General features: G+C 27.5%; 4 protein-coding genes and 2 long non-coding RNA genes across 6 annotated transcripts in view; 2 read left to right on the forward strand and 4 right to left on the reverse strand.

Annotated features, from left to right (window-relative positions):
* The first annotated feature begins 524 nt into the window (after positions 1–524).
* LOC148233813 (uncharacterized) lies at positions 525–5,270 on the forward strand. Its single transcript, XM_088188964.1, has 5 exons — positions 525–530; positions 655–805; positions 847–917; positions 4,088–5,033; positions 5,266–5,270. The coding sequence occupies exons 1-5, from the start codon at positions 525–527 to the stop codon at positions 5,268–5,270; spliced, it is 1,179 nt and encodes a 392-aa protein (XP_088045090.1).
* A 500-nt stretch (positions 5,271–5,770) lies between these two features.
* Positions 5,771–6,428, reverse strand: LOC148233814 (uncharacterized). Its single transcript, XM_088188920.1, has 2 exons — positions 6,352–6,428; positions 5,771–6,284 (listed from the first exon to the last, which is right to left on the reverse strand). The coding sequence occupies exons 1-2, from the start codon at positions 6,367–6,369 to the stop codon at positions 6,060–6,062; spliced, it is 243 nt and encodes an 80-aa protein (XP_088045046.1). The 5' UTR covers positions 6,370–6,428; the 3' UTR covers positions 5,771–6,059.
* A 2,275-nt stretch (positions 6,429–8,703) lies between these two features.
* LOC148233815 (uncharacterized) lies at positions 8,704–9,384 on the reverse strand. The gene is made up of 2 exons (XM_088188924.1): positions 9,273–9,384; positions 8,704–9,106 (listed from the first exon to the last, which is right to left on the reverse strand). The coding sequence occupies exons 1-2, from the start codon at positions 9,288–9,290 to the stop codon at positions 8,789–8,791; spliced, it is 336 nt and encodes a 111-aa protein (XP_088045050.1). The 5' UTR covers positions 9,291–9,384; the 3' UTR covers positions 8,704–8,788.
* Positions 9,385–10,109: 725 nt separating this feature from the next.
* LOC148233816 (uncharacterized) lies at positions 10,110–10,890 on the reverse strand. The gene is made up of 2 exons (XM_088188925.1): positions 10,669–10,890; positions 10,110–10,593 (listed from the first exon to the last, which is right to left on the reverse strand). Exons 1-2 carry the CDS (start codon positions 10,804–10,806, stop codon positions 10,180–10,182), a joined length of 552 nt encoding a protein of 183 aa, XP_088045051.1. The 5' UTR covers positions 10,807–10,890; the 3' UTR covers positions 10,110–10,179.
* Positions 10,891–15,045: 4,155 nt separating this feature from the next.
* On the reverse strand, positions 15,046–16,784 carry LOC148233817 (uncharacterized). Its single transcript, XR_015810234.1, has 3 exons — positions 16,739–16,784; positions 15,195–15,215; positions 15,046–15,111 (listed from the first exon to the last, which is right to left on the reverse strand). It is a non-coding gene; the product is annotated as an uncharacterized LOC148233817 (long non-coding RNA).
* Positions 15,412–19,536, forward strand: part of LOC148233818 (uncharacterized) — a 47,979-nt gene continuing 43,854 nt past the window's right edge. The window contains exon 1 of the long non-coding RNA XR_015810233.1: positions 15,412–16,211. This is a non-coding gene — a long non-coding RNA (uncharacterized LOC148233818). The remainder of the gene's footprint in view (positions 16,212–19,536) is intronic.

Below are 19,536 nucleotides of genomic sequence, written 5' to 3' on the forward strand. Positions count from 1 at the left end.
TTTTCATTAATTCATTTACTGAACAAATAATTTTTTTAGTTGTATCTTGATTAGATGTGAAATTTTTATAACAAATAATATATATACGTATTCGACTGTTATTAAGTAATTTGGAAATCTATTTTGCATTATATTTACGTTTCGAAGCGATACACAACTATTAAATATTAATATTAACATTCTTAAGTAATCATTTTTATTAACAAATTTTTATTACGCATAATTGTGGTTTAAATCATTCATACAAATTATAACAATAGTAATAAATTCGATTGCTATGCGGTTAAAATAACATAATGAAGAATGACATAGTTTTTAAAATGATTCTATGATTCTACATAATAACTGGAACGTAAACGGAAAATAATTAAACGACTACATAATTATAACTTTAACTATATGATATATATAATTTTCCAGCCGATATTTATGATAGCATTATTTTTAAACTATTTAAATAAATAACGAACGTTTTTAAATAGTTCAGTTTAATTCTGAAGCCAGTAGTTTCGCTACAAGTCAAAATGCAGGTTAATAAATAAATTATTCTGTGAGAATTTTTATATAGGTGTATTGTATTATATTTTTATTGTTTATTTGCAGAATATAATGTTTTTGATATGCATATTAAATTGTCTGTCGGTTCTGTGTCAGAAAGAATTAACTGGTTCAGGATTTGAACCAAAAGTTAATATTCCCGAAACAGTGCCTTATGGTTCGAACGACTTTGGCGAAAGGCGATCACAGTTTAAAACTAAAGAAAACGACTATAAAAATCGCTTTTTACAGTATCAAGCTAGTTTGGGTATAAATCCACAGATTCCTCAAAATCCGCAGAATCCGCAGAATCCACCAAGTCTACAACCGTATCAGCCTGGTTATTACCCTGGTTTTTTAAACCCACAATTTCCGATGAAGCCAAATTATCCATCGTTCCCGTCTATGTATAGTGAAGGATACTTAAACTTCCTGAGCATGCTTATGAAAAATCAAAAGAATTCTTAGTAATTATTTATTCATTCAATATAACGACATCTATTAAGGTGAATTGAAATTAATTACACAATATTGTATATAATATTGTATTATACTTAAATTATATTTGATAAATAAATATTATCAATAGATGTCATATATTTTATTTTATTTTATATAATATAAATCACCAATGGTGATAATGGTGATGTTGATTTGGAAAACTATGATGATGGTGATGGTGAACAACGTGATGAATGTGAGGCTTTGCCAAATTAATTTTCTTAAATATTTTAAAAGGAACAGGCACTGGAGTTCCAAAAATAATTCCGAATATGATAAGAAGTGTAAGTATCTGAAAAATACCAAATTAGGTATATAATTATTCAAAAATATACATATTAAAAAAATTAACAATTAAAGTATAAAATAAAAATAAAAAACAATTTATATATATATATGCCCTTAAATAAAAAAGTTTCTTAAAACCATAAAATGCTACTAGAATACATTTTTATTGAGTGTTCAAAAAACGTTTTACTTAATAAATCTATTCGATTTTTATGTTTAAATAGTAACAAATATACTTAAATTCACTCTCAATCAACTTAGTTAAAATAATTTAATTTTAATTTCATGGTTTAATAAACCAATGTTTTTTCAATTTTATTTTTATTTTTTTATAATTGTTTACACATTAATGAAAAAACATAGATAAAAACTTACTTTACAAAAAATCTTCATATTTAATCAACGTATTTGTTTATGAATCGAAACTTATCTCTTATAATTTAACACAACAATTAAATAATTTTTAAGATTGAAATTTGGTTATATACAAATGCATAATTGCCAAAGGGTGTTAATGCTATATTGATTATGCAAACGGCCTTATGTATTATTATTCATAAACCAGTGTAATTATGGCAGACGACTAATTCCTAAATTATATTTAAATTAACTACAGTCGCATAGTTTTATTTGAGTCATTGAATGCATTTATATGTTATTTAATACAAATTCTGATCCATATAATATAAACGAACTGCTCTTCTAAAACTAGATATTAAGCAATTCTAAAATTATTTAGATATATACGTATTTCCTTTAGGACAGGCAAATAATAAATGGGATTATTAAAAAATCAGTACAATATATTATATTCGACAAATGTTCGACGGACTAAAGATAAAATTTTATGCAATTTATTAACACTAATCGTTTTTTATTATACAAAAAAATATTTATTATAAAAGTTATTTTACGCTATTATTATGTTTAAATTCAGTTAGTTATCTATCGTTTACTATAAGTTGTATATGACGAAATAATGTTTTAAAATAAAAATGGTAATTTAAACCAGAAGTATATAATTTTAATCACACGCGACACACATATGTATATTACATTAATATGTAGCACATAATACATATAACACGTGCCTAAAAAAAACTAGTATATATAACTGTAATCTATTTTTTGATACCAAATAAACTTTTGCTCAAACTATTTTATATTTTTTAACTAAAAAGTGCTTTGAATAAAGAAAATAATCGCAAAACTACTTTGCAATGTCTAATATTAATAATATAAATATATTTGGTATCTTTGTATTCCAATTAATTTATTTTAAAGAAAATATAAAAAAAAGGTTATTTTAAAGTTTGATAATATTGGTAATAAAATACACGTTTATCAAAACAACATTTAAATGAGGTGATATAACTCATAATTCACGTAAAGCATGTCTTAAAAACGAACTGGTTTACATTATTTAAATAGTTAGAACAGTTACATATGCATTAAAATGCAAATAGTTTTACTTTTAACGCTTAACTAGTAACACATCAATTGTGTGAGATTCATATATTTCTATTACAAAAATTAAAAATGAACCAATCATTTGATAAAGGAATTAAAGTAGATTCATAATAAATATCGCCGATACATTATAAAATAGTTATAATATTGGTAAATATGAGAACTAATGTGAATGTGAGTAATATTTAAATTTGATCAGTCCTTATTTTATTTTATAACAAACAAATTTATTTTAAGCATATCAAACTTATGTATTTACAGAGTTTTGTTATGCTGCTGTTCATTGGATTTGCGATGTTCATAAGTGTGGAAGGAAAACACGTTGTGAAAAGACAAGGAAGTAAATATTATTTAAATGATATTATATTGTACCATTTTATAACAATCAAAACTAAATCCTATATGAAAATAAATACAGGAGTAATATCAAACATACGCAACTTAAACGCATAAATTTTTATTTAAATTTTAAAACCAGTATCAATGATTATGCCCCACAAAGTTTCCATTGTCATAACTGTAGAAATCATTTTTAATTTTGCAGCCCAAAAAGTAATATTGTTGTGCTCACAATTATTTTTAAAAAATGATCAACATACGAAACGTTAAGAATATAAATTGATTTTTAAGAAACATAAATTAGGGTATTCTAGGGTTTTAGAATAAATGTTTATTAGTTTATATGTACCATCCGCAAATTAAGTTATTAAGTAGTTAGGGTATACCCTATTTATAAAAAGGTCAAAATTCATGATTTTCTATAGAAATTGACTTTTTATAAATCGTCATTGTTTCACGTTTATTCCGAATAGTATGCTTGACTATTTACTGCGTTATAATTTTTTTTTTTAATATATATATATATATATATATATATATATATATATATATATATATATATATATATATATATATATATATATATATATATATATATATGAAATAATCTAAAAGTTAATCCTTGTTACGTTTACGAATATTTTGGATGCCTCATAGGGCACAACATATCTAAACCCATATCCGTATGTTTTGGAAGATATTGACTTACAAGTAATTTAAGTGTGTGTAAGGTATTGTTGGGTAAATTTATGAGTCTAATCAGTAATCACTTTAAGGATTTATTTTGTAATTGATAACATACTGTATCTTTATTATAATTGTATATATATAAAATAATAAAAACATTTTGTGCTAGTTAATATAAATTTTTAAATACCTACAATATAATATAAATAAAATATATAGACGATATTGTTTCTTATATTCAGATTCCACCAGAACAACAACTACTAGTACAGAAGCTACTACATCAACAACATCGACAACCACCACAACAACAGAAACAACAACTCCAAAAAAATCAACTACGACACCAACAACTACCACAACGCCAACCACTACCACAACGCCAACAACTACCACAACGCCAACAACTACCACAACACCAACAACTACCACAACCCCAACAACTACCACAACACCAACAACTACCACAACAACTACTAGAACCACTAGAACTGAACGAACGGAAGATACTACAACAACAACACCAACAACCTCCACAACAACAGAAACAACAACCGATAAAAAAACAACTACGACACCAACAACTACTACAACACCAACAACTACCACAACGCCAACAACTACCACACCAACAACTACCACACCAACAACTACCACACCAACAACTACCACACCAACAACTACCACACCAACAACTACTACTACAACACCAACAACTACCACACCAACAACTACCACACCAACAACTACCACACCAACAACTACCACGCCAACAACTACCACACCAACAACTACCACACCAACGACTACCACACCAACAACTACCACACCAACAACTACCACACCAACAACTACCACGCAAACAACTACCACACCAACAACTACCACGCCAACAACTACCACGCCAACAACTACCACACCAACAACTACCACACCAACAACTACCACACCAACAACTACCACAACGTCAACAACTACCACAATACCAACAACTACCACAACGCCAACAACTACCACACCAACAACTACTACAACACCAACAACTACTACAACATCAACTACTACAACACCAACAACTACTACAACACCAACTACTACAACACCAACAACTACCACAACTGAAACAACCACCGATATTACAACAACCCCAACTACAACAACAAATACTCCAACAACAAAAACCAGTCCACCATACATATCAAAACGACCATGTTTAAATTTTTGCCGTCGTAAATATCAAACTTCATATTTAAATAAAATAAATAATATAGTTCATAAAAGTGAATATTGGAGACCTTTTTTGTGGCCTTTTGGAATTTTATGCAAAAGAAAAAAATATGAATTGCATAAAATGTAGTTGATACAAAAATTATTTATTTCTTGAATTGAACTACGAAAATGTATTACAATTTGACAAATAAAAGATCATTTATAAATTCTTAGTTTAATCCAAATTAAAAGAAATAATTTCCTTAACAATATCTCAAAATAATTAATTACATTTTTTAATTCTGTTTGTTTTTTTACTATTTTTATACTGAGCTTGGTAATAAGAATATAATTGATAAAAAATTGTAAAATGCTATACATACTATGTACCTACATGCAGTGATTTAATAATTAAATATTTTGTTTATTATTATAGTTTTATTATTACCTTTTTAATCGATTTTTATACATTTACTTTCTTATTTGGTATCCGTTAAGCATTATCTATATGAGTGTTTAAAAAATAAATATTTCTCTCGGAGGTTTAATTGTGCAATGACTTTTTAATGAGAAATGTGGAATACGTGTATGACACTTCCAAATACTATTGAAAGGATTCCTGAAATCTTAAGGTTTTTTGCTTTTTCGTACTACCATAGATCGCTACCATAGTTCGGGAGTTATATTTTTATCCAAATAAAAGAATATATAATTACGTTTTTAATATATTTATGTACATCCAAATAATATTTATACATACATCTAAAAAATATAAATTCTTTCCGTACATAATATATTATCGTTGTTATAAATAAGCCTCGAATAAGATTATATCTAAAATATTGTAAATTATATATACAATTTTAAATAGAATACAATACGTTCTAAAATGTATTTTTAGAATCAGTTGTATTCAGGATAAAATTAAACACATTTTTAAAAATATACAAATACATATAATTTATAAAGTAATGCTATAAATTAATTTTAGCAGATGGCAGTAATATTTATTATAGATTACCATTTTTTCAATAGTGATAATGATAATCATGATAATGGTGTGGATCGTGGTGATGATGGTGATGATGGTCATAATCGTGGTAATCGTGATGGTGATGGTGATGGTCATAATCGTGGTGGTGATCGTGGTAGTTGTCATAATGACCAAACCCACCTCCAAATAATGAAAATATTTGTGGATTAGCCACTGGTACTGATATTATCGACCCACATAATAGGAGTAGACAAAAGATCTGAAATATTAACGAATAATATTTATCTGTTATATGACTATCAATTTATTGCTAACGGAAGACTCACCCGGTACAAAAGCGTCATGGTTAAAGTTTTAGTGTAAACAAATCCAAATGTATGGTCAGTCACGACTTGACACAAAAGTGAACATATCGCTAAGAAGTATTTTGTTTATATACCTACAAAATGGCCAATGGGTGAATGTTTGCATATTTGATTTTGATTACCAAGACGTCATTCGAATGTCATAAAACCGGTGTAATATAGGGAAATTGTTGATTTTCATATTTATAGTAAAAATTACTGTATTATGACTGTAGAAATATTAATACTATGCAAGATGGTTTCATTCATCGAATAGAAATTTTTTATTGCTAATTAATCACTGCACTTTTGCCATAAAAATATGATTATTTCGATATAAATATAAATGTTAATCTAACTCCATTTTATTTTTTATATAAAGATAGTATTTGGTTTACATTTTTTAAATAATTAAGATTAATAAGATATAAAAAATATTGTTACACTTTTGTGTAACCTAGAACCATATTTTTATAATAAATGCACAAAATAAATCCATCTTAATCCGATTTAGGTTGTATTGCAATTTTACTTTATAATTTATCGTTGAAAATGCTAATTGCAATCTCTAAATATTTTAAATTATTTTGTACCAAAAATATCAGTTTTAAACATATTTGTCCATAAAAAAATCTCGAAAACGGTTTTTATTTACATTTTCATAATTAATAAAAGTATTTTACAAATCGTAGTACTATGCGTAAGTTTTATGCTTTATTTAAAAAAAACATATCAGATAAAATACAATTTTTTATATAAAAATCGTTATAAAAATATCTCAGTTCGTATATCTTTGTGACCCCCTAGCTACAAATTATATGCGTTCTTTTACTTAGTCTTACTATTTTTTTCACACAAAAAATCAACGCCACGAATTAATTAAGAAATTATACATTAATTTCATAAATAAATAAGGATCATTTTCTAGGTATTTTCCAAAAATTGCCATATTTTATATCCATGTATAATTACATTATTGCTCATGTCTGGGTTATGAGTCTAAAGTCTTTATTTGATTAAGAAAAATATAAATTGTTTGTTTTGTAACAGTTGAGTGGGTCGCTCTGTATTTCGAACAGGACCAGTGAATAAGAAGAGAGAAACGGCTGCTTCTGCGATCTTTTTCTGGTCCGAAATAGAATCGGCCTCCTCTCGGTTGCAGTCCAAGTTTAAGATCTTTTGAAATTCGGTTGCCTTGAACTCCAGGGTTCCAGTACATATATGGAGTGGATCCTAGTGGATTTTGTAATCCGCCTCTTTTCGGTGAGACGATCAATTATAAAATATAAAGGTGGCGAATTTCTTGGAAATAAATTTCTGTTAGTTGATAATAAATATTAGAAACGGTTACGCGTATTATTTGTTCTCAAGGCAAAACAAATTTAATTCTATATTATTTATAGCGCGTACCTTAATCCGTTAAGTGATCTCCCGTGGTGTTTTATTTTAAATGAAGAAACTAATTTTTTTCTTTAACGTTTATAACGTTTTTATTGCTTGTCAAACTCACCCTTTTTATGATTATAATGTGCTTTAGTCCTTCCAATTATAAATAGGGACTGTTTTAGTTGATAAACCGACAATAATAATAGCCGAAATATAATAAACGGATTATTTTAAATTAAGATTATTATGAGAGTCTTGGCACCGATTAATTATGATAGAAATAACCGAATAATAAAATTATCCATGATTAAAATATCCGGTTTCTACTATAATATACATTACTTATCATAGTTTATAATAATGAAATAGATCTTCATATTTAGTTTACCGTTTATGATTTGTATGAATAAAATAAATTTAGTTAAAGCCTATTTGTAAAAAAAACTTAAGAAACAAATTAGGTACATACAATACTAATTTCTGGTTTTGATGCAAAATGATGTGACTATTGCACATCTTGAAATTTGTTTTTATAAGACAAATTATTATTTAAATGAATACATATGTATACTGATGTATATCAAGTGTCAGTGTCGGGTGGCGTTGTTGAATGCAAAAGAGTACAAGACTTGAATGCAAAAGAGTAAAAAGTCTGTAGTGATAATTATTTATGTCTGGCGATTGGGTCTTTAATACGATGATTTCTCTCGAGGGCTTGTTTTTTTATGCATTAGTATAACAAACACAATTTTGTAGCTATTGGTATACAAAAAATGAACTTTATTTTTAATAATATTTTATTTTAAATATTATTGTCATATATAAAGTAAAAACAATATAATGCTACAGTATATATAAATGCGTTCTATATGAGTATTTAAGTTTGTAGTAAAAATCGTGTAATAAAAACCAGTAATATTTGATTACAGTAAAAATAAAATATCAATATTAACAATTAATAATTTTTATTTTTTATCAATAAAATAAATAGGTATTTTACAAGTATCTTATCTTAACATAGCACAAGTTTAAGCTATCCAAAAATACCAATGCCACTAGGAATTCCTAGTCCAATAGAAAGTCCAGGTGATCCATAAAAACCTCCATATTGTTGGTATCCATATGGCCTATTACCATAATATCCAGATCCATATCCTAATCCAGATCCGAATCCTAATCTAGATCCAAATCCATAGCCACCTCGGTATCCATAGCCACCCCCATATCCATGTCCATGTCCATATCCATGACCATGACCATGACCATGACCGTGACCGTGACCGTGACCGTGACCAGGTCCAGGAGCTGGTGCTGACAAGACAGCTCCCAGTACAAAAGAGATCAGGCAAATCTAAAACAATATATAATTTAAACATCTACGCCACTGATTAAAATATATAATAAAAAAACATCGTAAAAGAAAATGAAATATATAAAATCAATTTAATAAATATATATACTATATAGTAAATAGAGATATAATATTCATAAATCAAATTTTCTAATCATTTACTTACTTGATATATAATTTTCATCTTGGTAAGGCAGACACAAAGAGTACTTGATCCTTTAAGAGACTGATAATATTTGACATTGGCACAAAAAAATACTGATTTTATACGAAATGTTTCAAATTAGCAAGTATGATTTTTTTATACAGTATGAATTTATGGGTATTTTTATACAATTTTTCATTGAAGCTCGTAATTTTTTTGTTATCATACAGTCATACAGAATAAAGCAATAGAAAAATAATATCGAAATATAAAATATGTTGAAGAACAATTGGTTATAGACATCATAATAAATATTTAGAAAAAATACGTTATAATCAATTTTATTAAAATTAGTTCATAAGTAAAAGACATGTTTTAGAGTTTTGCTATTGAAAAATTATTAATGATATTATTCCTAACTTAAAATATTTTATAAATATGTTTTTTATTTAAATTAACGTTTTCATATTACATTTTTATGTTTTAAAATTAATTTGTATACGTTAATTACTTTTTAATAGTCTGAATAGCCTAACTTAAGGTTAATTTAATCGATATTTGTTATTTAATTCAAGGTTTTATTCAAGTAGTTTTATCTATCGTTTCAAAGACACTTATAATTCCTATGTTGATTTTCTTACCCAATGGTTATTTTCCAGCTATCTCTTGATTGTGTTTTAATTAAAATATTTTCTTTTCCATTTACAAACTCTCTTTATTTTACATTTAACAACTTTTTAACATATTGTATGTATATTTTTGATGTTCATTAGCCGCTTGCTAAATAAAATAAGATAAAATTTGTTTAATAAAATTATCAAAATAAAACCCAAAATAATAGAACAGAATAAATTTATTTTCTTGAATACACAATTAAATAATAAAATATTTTAAATAAATATTGAATATAAAAGCATTAAATCGTGCTTCAACGTCCATATGGTGGCCAACCGCTTTGACCATATACTCCTCCATAGCCACCGTTTTGACCCCATCCGCTAAAAGCACCCACTCCAGGACCATATCCTCCATAGCCTCCGTATCCTCCGTTATTACCAAATTGTCCAAAATTGCCACTGCCATAATGTCCCCAGTTTCCTGTTCCCCAGCCTCCGCCTCCTCCATAATTATTACCGTATCTACCCAAACCCCACAGAGTTTCCGCTGTATCCATAACCTCTGACGAATCAATCGTCTTTTGGACTGGTGCCAGATTTACCACGTGAAAGGGCATTTTTACAGGATTAACGAATTCACCGGATTGAGATTCCAAATCGTCCATGTTCAGTGGCAGAGCGAACAGAGATGATGCCAGTGCAATAATGGACATTATTAGAAGTAACTTTGATAAAATAAAAATATTAAGAAATTAAACTTATTTAAAAATAAAATAATAACAAAGCAATTATTAACTCACAGCAGTCATTGTTGCGTTATTGTATTTAATTAAACTGTTTATAGCAAACTTAAGAGCACCTCCTAAACTGAACGTTGTGAAAGAACTAAAAAAGTATCTGGAGTTGAATTGAATATCTGGTTTTATAGGTAAGTACATAATGTTTTAGTTATAGGATTGCTAGAAATGCATTAGGTTTTTAATTTTTAATACATACTTTTTATATATAATTAGCTGTATTTTTAAATAGATTATAATTTAAAATACACGAAAATAAGTATAAGTTTTCTTTGCATTTATTTGATACTAACCTAATTTTTTTTCCGTAGTGCTCATCTTTTCAATTTATATATTCATTATATACCTAGTTCATTGCACATATATTTAAAATATTGTGTTTTTTTTTTAATATCACTTTTATTAATCTTCTGATAATTTTTATAAATTCTTAAATAGTAATTTTCTTAAAATTTATTTTATAAATATTTACTAATTTATAATGTTAACATCTATATTTTTATTCAATATGCTAAAAATTGTGCTGCGTATTTGAGCAATTTGAACCATTACCTGTATTTGCTACTTAATCAGTTATGCAATTGAATATTCAGATTAGTTTGAATATTATTAATATTAAGTTAGTAATACTCGTAAAGCTATTTTTTTATAATTACCTTACAATCTTAAGAACACTCTTTTATGTATTTATTAACATAAAATTAAATACAATATATTTAGCGAATCTCTAATATCATGAAAATATACTGCTAGCTCTTTTTCAACACCCAACGCGCGTAATTTATGTTCAGTGTATCAATCAGTAGACGTTTTATAAATAACAGTTCCAGATACTTATTTAAATTTGATATATATTTCATTTCTCGTTAAACGACTTTAAACATGATTTTTTGGATTGCATCATCTGAGACAATGGTTGAATATGCTTATAACTTCATCGTCATTCATACATAAAAAAAGTTTCAGCACCAGATTTTTCATTTGTACTGAAAGATTAGACACTTTATTTGTATTGCCATTAAAATAAATTTAAAATTACCACGGTCGTTTAAAACACATATTAAAAAAACAAACTGATGCATAATTAACCTAGGAAAACCGTGATGGTAATTGAGTATAAATCGGTAAATTTTACTTTATGATTACAAATCAAATATAAGAACATATCTTGGGTTTTATCTGTAACAGTGGTGCATACCTATAGATTATAATATATTATATGATTATTCAAGAAAGCTGTATTAAAAAATAAAATTATCGTAATGTTGTGCAATTAAAACCTTATAAACATTGACACGTCACCCGGAGCCAGGTGAAAACGGAAGCGTTACCAACCGAGTAAAAATCTATCATAATATGTCTAATCTTTATTTTCCGAATATAATTCATATCTATGCACATATCTTCCGTTTTTCTCTGTCTCTGCGAAAAACAAACTGAAGTAAACACAGATAAAAGGCACGAGCTTCCTTAATTAATATATTATTAAAAATAGCAAAATAGCAAGTATTTTCCTTACCATAGAATGAATACGTACTGTAAATTAAAATATACATTATTAAGTAGTTGAAACATAATTATTCATAGTATAATTTTGTTTTAAAAGTTTCTTACTTTATAAATGTTAATGCGCAAATACTTGACGATTGTATGACTTGAAATTTTATACTAAATGTATACAACAGTATTTTTATATAAATAATATATTATATTTTCTGTGTAAAATGGAAATATCGTGAGCAATTCTTTGCTACAAACTTTGATTAGCTTATTTAATTTATATTATATTACGTCAATTTTATAAGTCTATATTTGTTTTGATATATATGTACATACCAAGACAGAAATTCATTTATTGCAATTATGACTACATTTAGTGTTTGCCATAAACAGTAAACAGCTGCGCGAAACCGTATTAAGATTAGGCTTTTAATGTCCATTTATAAAAACATATGTTTGTAGACAGTTTGCTGTGTTTTGAAAAATAAATAGAAAACGCGATTTTTTTTATTCAATAGTAGGATATCAAACTGATATAAAAAGGTTAAAGGACCTAGGATATTATCACACAGCACTATAATATTATATAATAACCTAAAATTCATACATCCATTCGCTTTCAATCTAGGAGTCATGTATGCGTAAAGAGATGTCTGATTAAATTAAATTGAATAATGATTAGTATTAAGGTTTTTTTTTATAAATATTTAATTCTATTTGGGATAAAGTTAATAATTGTATTTATAAAAGTGAAGGTAAAGCCTATTAAAAATATTTGTATATATTAATTAAATAAGATCTAATATTAATGTTTCAACTACTTCGGAACCTTCACTTTTAAAAAGAAATAACTAAGCAACTATAAAAATACGCCATCACTTAATAAACATAACGTATACTTTTTTATTATAAAATAATCATATTCAATATTTAAAAAAACACATTATAACCACCTTGTAGTGGGAATGACCTTCCAGAAGTTCAGGTTCAATGATGCAACATCTTCGAATCGATTATCTCAAATACTAAAGGCACATCAGACATTCTTTTCGGCGGAACTAAAATACCATTTGAAAAAACATGTATGTACCATACATATATATACACATATATACATACACACACATATAATGGTTTTCTTGTTCTATTTTACGGTCGTTATTGCGATATAAAAAATGAGGAATCAGACATGCGGGCATTCCGAAACGTTCACCTGAGGTTTTTACAGAATATTTTTTATGCACATCGTCTTTTTTGATGTGCGAAATTAGTTTAGTAAATCTTTGGTTTGACGCAGTATTTTATTTACAAATACGTCCTAAAAAACAATGTCAACAAGGTTAAAAACCTGTTTTATCGCGTTGTTCGAATTACCGATGAATCATTCGACTTTCAACAGCATAATAATATTCATACGCTCTAATCGGAAATGCCTATTTATTGCTAAACTTGCGTATTTTCTTTCAAGATCGATATTAAGGTCAGATCAAAGAACTAATTTAACCTATGTTAATTACAATAGTTGAAACGTACACACACCGGGGTTTCCCCAAAACTGGTTATTGGGTACGTCAAGGTTGTTTATACGTACAATAATATTATTTACTTTTAAATGCACGTAATAAATATTTTAGAAGGGTATTTGTTTTGTGTTTTATGTTTTATATAAATTACATCAGTGTACCATAAAATCTTTTAGTTATTTCAAGTAGTAAATAAATTTGTATTTTACTTGAAGCAATACCCATGGACAAACATTTGCTTGTAAATCAAAAATATTTTTTATGCTTTATTATCAACAAAATATGTTCACAACAATAACAACAACAACATTTTTTTATATTGAATTTCCGTATAAAATAAAATATACGTACACAATATAATTAAATATTTTCCAGGAATAATCCGTAGATAATAAATAATATGTAAAAAATATAATGACTCCTAATTTTTACCAAAATAAACATAAACATACTACTCTTTATAATTATGTATTGAGGTGGCAAATCAAAACCATGGAAAAATAATTTCTTGTATAAAATAATAGTTTACTATGTTTTAAACTTTTCACACAGTGTATAATAATTCTATTTCCTATGATGATACTAAAAATATTTTCAAGGAATTTTCAGACTACTTTAAATATGAATTTGAACCACACTGTCGATTATTGAAAATCGAACAATAGGAAATTCAGACTTAGTAAAAACCAGCAAAATCATATGATACATATTTTAAATATAATAGTAACAAAAAGGACCAGAGAAACATTATTGAGCCTTTACATTTTATTTGTAAATTATTTTTAATTTTTTTTTATGAACTGCAGACTCATGGCTTTATGGTCAGCATAAGCTGATTTATCAGAAATTATTTTACAAAACCACTTTCCGGTTAATTAAAAACACAAATTAAAATTATATTATTTTTACTGTCACTAATTTGTTGACATAAATATAAATAAAACTCGAAGGTTAGAGTGGACCCGAAAACACAAAGATTGGCCATCTGAAGATTAGGCAAAGAGCATTCGGTCAGATATATCCAACTTGATGATACTTTTAAAATTAAATTGGTTAATATAAAAAAAATATTAGAAACTGAATTTATTCAAAATTACTTGTTATTAAAAATAACACTTACAATACTTCAAGCGGTTTTTTATTTATATTTTCAAGATTTTTTTAAGATATAATACATTAATTGGGGTGCCTGATTATTATGGGTAAGGCTGTATATAGGTTATAAATAAGATATTCATTTTCCATAATATCCGCCATATCCTCTGTGTCCACCATAGTATCCTTTGTAACTAGCACTTCTTGCTGAACTATATCCACCACTATATGCAACTTGGTGTCCTCCATAGCCACCTCCGTATCCAATATATATCCGTATATAAGGCCAATTGTGGTTCAATGGGTCTTAAGTCACCTGATTCTAAAACTAAATTAAGAATTATTACATACATATAAAACAATTATGAATGTATACCTTTATGATAAAAACAAGCTAAAGATTACACTTACGATGATGTCCTGGAATTATGGCTCCATATATGACATGTATCAAAGCGATCACCAAAAATAGATAATATCCGAAATGAAAAAAAAAAAACATTTTAGAAATAAAGTGCTATTTGAGCTTTTAGTAAAATGAAAAAAAATGCTAATAGAAAATTAGTCCTTTTAATATTGAAAAAATTAAATGGATTAATTTATTATATTAAATATAATTAATTGTACATTTGCCCGGGACGCTTCATAAGATTCTCATGTCATCTGGACGAAGTACCGTTACACGAAAGAGCATGCTTTATCTCTTTCTTCGTTGCATGCGACACCACTCTCACTTTTATTTCTAGGGGATCGGCGTCAGTTCTGGATTGTTAAATGAATAAATTTGATTAACCTACAATACCACTAACTTCATTTTATAATTTTACTACTTATGTATCTGAATTTTTTTAATTTTGTGTAGAATTTTAACGATATTTTAAATAAATTTAATTATTATAGTCATTATTAAATGTATTCCTACTATTTTTGTTTCCAAAAGCAATAAATTATTTATATTTATTATAAGAATAGAGCATTATTATATAATAAAAATCAAATGGTAAATATTTCTTTAGAAGCGCAGGGTAACACCCCCACGGTGTATGGCTGAGAGGCAAATAGTAGTGGATTATAATTAGAATGTAACGGTAAACCGTCGAGCTCGATAGGGAATCTTATGATGCGCCCGGGACGCGTCATTTGTCTCTGTGGTAGTGTTTTCGGTGACAATTTTATGTGATTTTTCGCTTCAAGACTCCAAAACCGAAACACAAGACTTTGATAATATGCTACTATCATCTCGTATGTTCGTAGCGATATTTTTGTGAATTTTGTACAAACGTTTGTACGAAAAAAAGGACAATTAATTAATATAATTAATACTGCCCCCCTGAAACGTGTATATATGACAAGATCAAGGACCAGAGCGGCAGTTACAGCTAATTCGTGATCATGGCTGGAGCATCGCAGTAGAAATATAGAAAGAAAGTAAGTGGAAAATCGCGATTTTAATAATATTATTAGTCGCGAACCTCTATAAATCCATATACCTCTAATAGATATATATATATATATATATATATATATATATATATATATATATATATATATATATATATATATATATATATATGTATATATATATATATATATATATATATATATATATATATATATATATATATATATATATATATTATTAAATTGTTTATATTTTTTACACGGTTTTCTATTTTTTTAAAAAATTGAATTTACGTGTTTTCTCGCGTTATCTTTTTTTGGATGTCCCTCAATATTTTGCCAAAGATTTTTTCAGCATCATCAGGAGGCTTTTCACATTATTTTTATGGAGTACACTTTTTTTACATCACACATATTAGGATTTTTAATTCGCTCTATAAAAATAATGTGAAAAACCTCCTGATGATGCTGAGAAAATCTTCAGCGAAATATTGAGAGACATCTAAAAAAAGATCGGTTAGTATATAATTGTATACAGAATGGTTATTGATTACCTGCCCCATGATTGGTTTAGAAAAGATCCTCGTTTGCCAAATGTTGAAATTTTACTAAGGAAAAATATTAATACAAATCCTTTTTATACAAGCTTCTAACAAAAAATAGAAATAATTATTTGGCATTAAGCTTTTCACATTTAAATATTTATTTTTATCCTCATTTGGCATTATGGTTGAAAATATATTAACTATAAAAATAGCATCCATATAATAAAATAAACAACATTTTATAGGTTGTCTTGATTTGCACATTTATTAGCGATTTTCAACCACAATTTTTTATGTCAAATATTCATTATTAAAATTTGTGTAATATATTTTAGCGTTTTATTAAAAAAAATTGAGACGCAATTCCATATACAGACAGGAAATAAATAGTAAATGATTTAAAGCGAAAATAAATGGTAGAATAAAGATTTTATTCTACCATTTATTTTTATTGTATTATTACAAAACATTTTTTTGTAATCTTTTAACTCAAAGTTTTTAGAAAAATATATTTAACATAAAAGCTAATTTTGTCTTAAGCTTCAATTTCTAAAAATCACATTTTTTATAATAATAATGTATGTTAACTCAAAAATTCGAATGCAAGTAATATACAAAGTTATGGCATTAAATCCTTAAAAAATCCAAGAGTTTGGGCTAGTAGTATCGAAAAAGATTGTTTCTGAAAGCTTTAAATTCACTGCTGTCAAATTTTCAGTCGTTTTTATAGCATCCTTTTATTTTTACAATCGATTAAAGCAAACAACCTTTGTTATTTTCGAACAATGGAAAAAACAAGTTTCGTGTAGTGATGAAACACATTCATTTGAAAGGCAAAATACCGTAAGAAAAATTTAATTGGATGAAGTTTGTGACACATCTGCACCAGCGTTTAAAATTGGGTGAATAGTTTTGAACGAGTTCATACATCAACAAGTGATGAACATCGTTTGAGACGTGTACTTGCGGTAACTACGCCAGAAATGATCGACAAAATCCATGATATCGACAAGTCAAAGTGCGCGAATTTGTTAAGGTCACAGACATATCACATGGCTTAGTTGTTTCAATTTTGCACTAAAAATTGAGTATGAAAAAGATATCTGCAAGATGAGTGCCACGTTTGCTCACAGTACAAAATAAAGCAATCGTGTTGGTTTTGCTCTGTATTTACAAGAGTAATAATGACGCTTTGACACATTGTTTATAAGTTCCATTATGTCAAAAAATATGTTTTTCCCTCTGGATATTACGAGGGCTTACCGTGATTGTCTGTTCAGTGTCAGTCTATCATATCTTTCTTGCGGGTTTCCAATAGTTTATATTGCACAATTATCATGTTACATTGGCATTACTGCACGAGTGTGACTCCCCCACAGCATACTTAATTAAAATGCATATGAAATTAAAAAATTAAATACATTATGATATACACAGTCGTGGACGCTTAAAAATAATAAACAGCAGTCAAACCATAAAAATGTTAAATAGAAAATAATATATTACAATGGCTATAGAAAACGCTATTTTAAAATGACTTTATAGCGCCAGGAGCGTGCCAAATGAGGTTTAAAGCTATTGAAGATTCAATATTCCAAAGACCAACTCAGAATTTTTGACTCCATAGCAACATTTTTATTGCTCCAGAGCTCACATTTTAGACCATAATTCGAACTTCTCATTCAACAAACTGCTACGACTCGCTGTTACTTACTGAATACTTACTATCAACTTGACACTCAACTCATTTTGACAGATTATACTAGCTCTACTTAAAACCCGAAAGTTATTTAGTTCATCATACTTTTATTATTCGTGTTATTTGTTGTTCTCTTTTAATTTAATAATATTATAGTTATCTTATATTTTAGGGATTCTAGATATGTCGCAAAAATAAACAATTTTGATGTTATGCAAATACTACAAATTTACTTTAATAGCTGTCACAGAAAATTGTACATTTCTTCAGTGATGATGATGACCACCGCCATGATGGTGGTGGGCTTCGTGGTGGCCACCGTGGTGGCCGCCATGATGGCCGCCGTGATGGCCGCCGTGATGGCCATGGTGCCCTTCATGATGACCGTTATGTCCACGAGGGGGGCTCGGAACTGGAATTGGAACTGGAATTACCTTGACAATCGGAATTGGCACTGGATGCACAATTGCATGGTGATCATCAGCTAAAACAAAATAAAATTATTAGAATATTTTTTAAATATGTAAGATCACAAAAGTTTATTATAGAGTTACCGCAGACGACGGCGATGGAGACAGCAACAAAGGCAAAAGCGATCAAGAACTGTAATGTAATAGACAAATTAATAGTGTCTTAATGCTCTTACTGATAGTTTAACTAAACTTACCTTCATTGTTCTAATTTTCTCCGTCACCACAAACAAAATAATGAAAATAGAATAAAATATGTCAAGCTTTTATACAAATCAAATATTCTCTTATCGCTTTGTGAGGTGTCAATAATGTGATTTTAATTATTGGTTTTTGGTAATTAAGAAACAGGTCTAGAGGCCATAATGAAAAATTAGTACATCGTTATACAATAATAAAGATCAGTGCAGAGAGAAAAATATAATTTTTCATGAAGCATATCTATTTAAATACTTATTTATAATATTATACAATTATCACCAAGTTTTTTCCATCTTTTCATATTTAATCTCTTGTTGATCAATGAGGAGTATGGCCACTATTTCTTAGTCGTAAATGCATTAGCATACTTGTAATTTTATACATCTTTTAAATATCTACGATAACAATGCTCGAGAACGTTTCAAAACAAAGTTAAG

Source organism: Plectrocnemia conspersa, unplaced genomic scaffold, assembly GCF_051122295.1.
Source record: "Plectrocnemia conspersa isolate PC_06_02 unplaced genomic scaffold, ASM5112229v1 ptg000007l, whole genome shotgun sequence".
NCBI classification, from domain to species: domain Eukaryota; kingdom Metazoa; phylum Arthropoda; class Insecta; order Trichoptera; family Polycentropodidae; genus Plectrocnemia; species Plectrocnemia conspersa.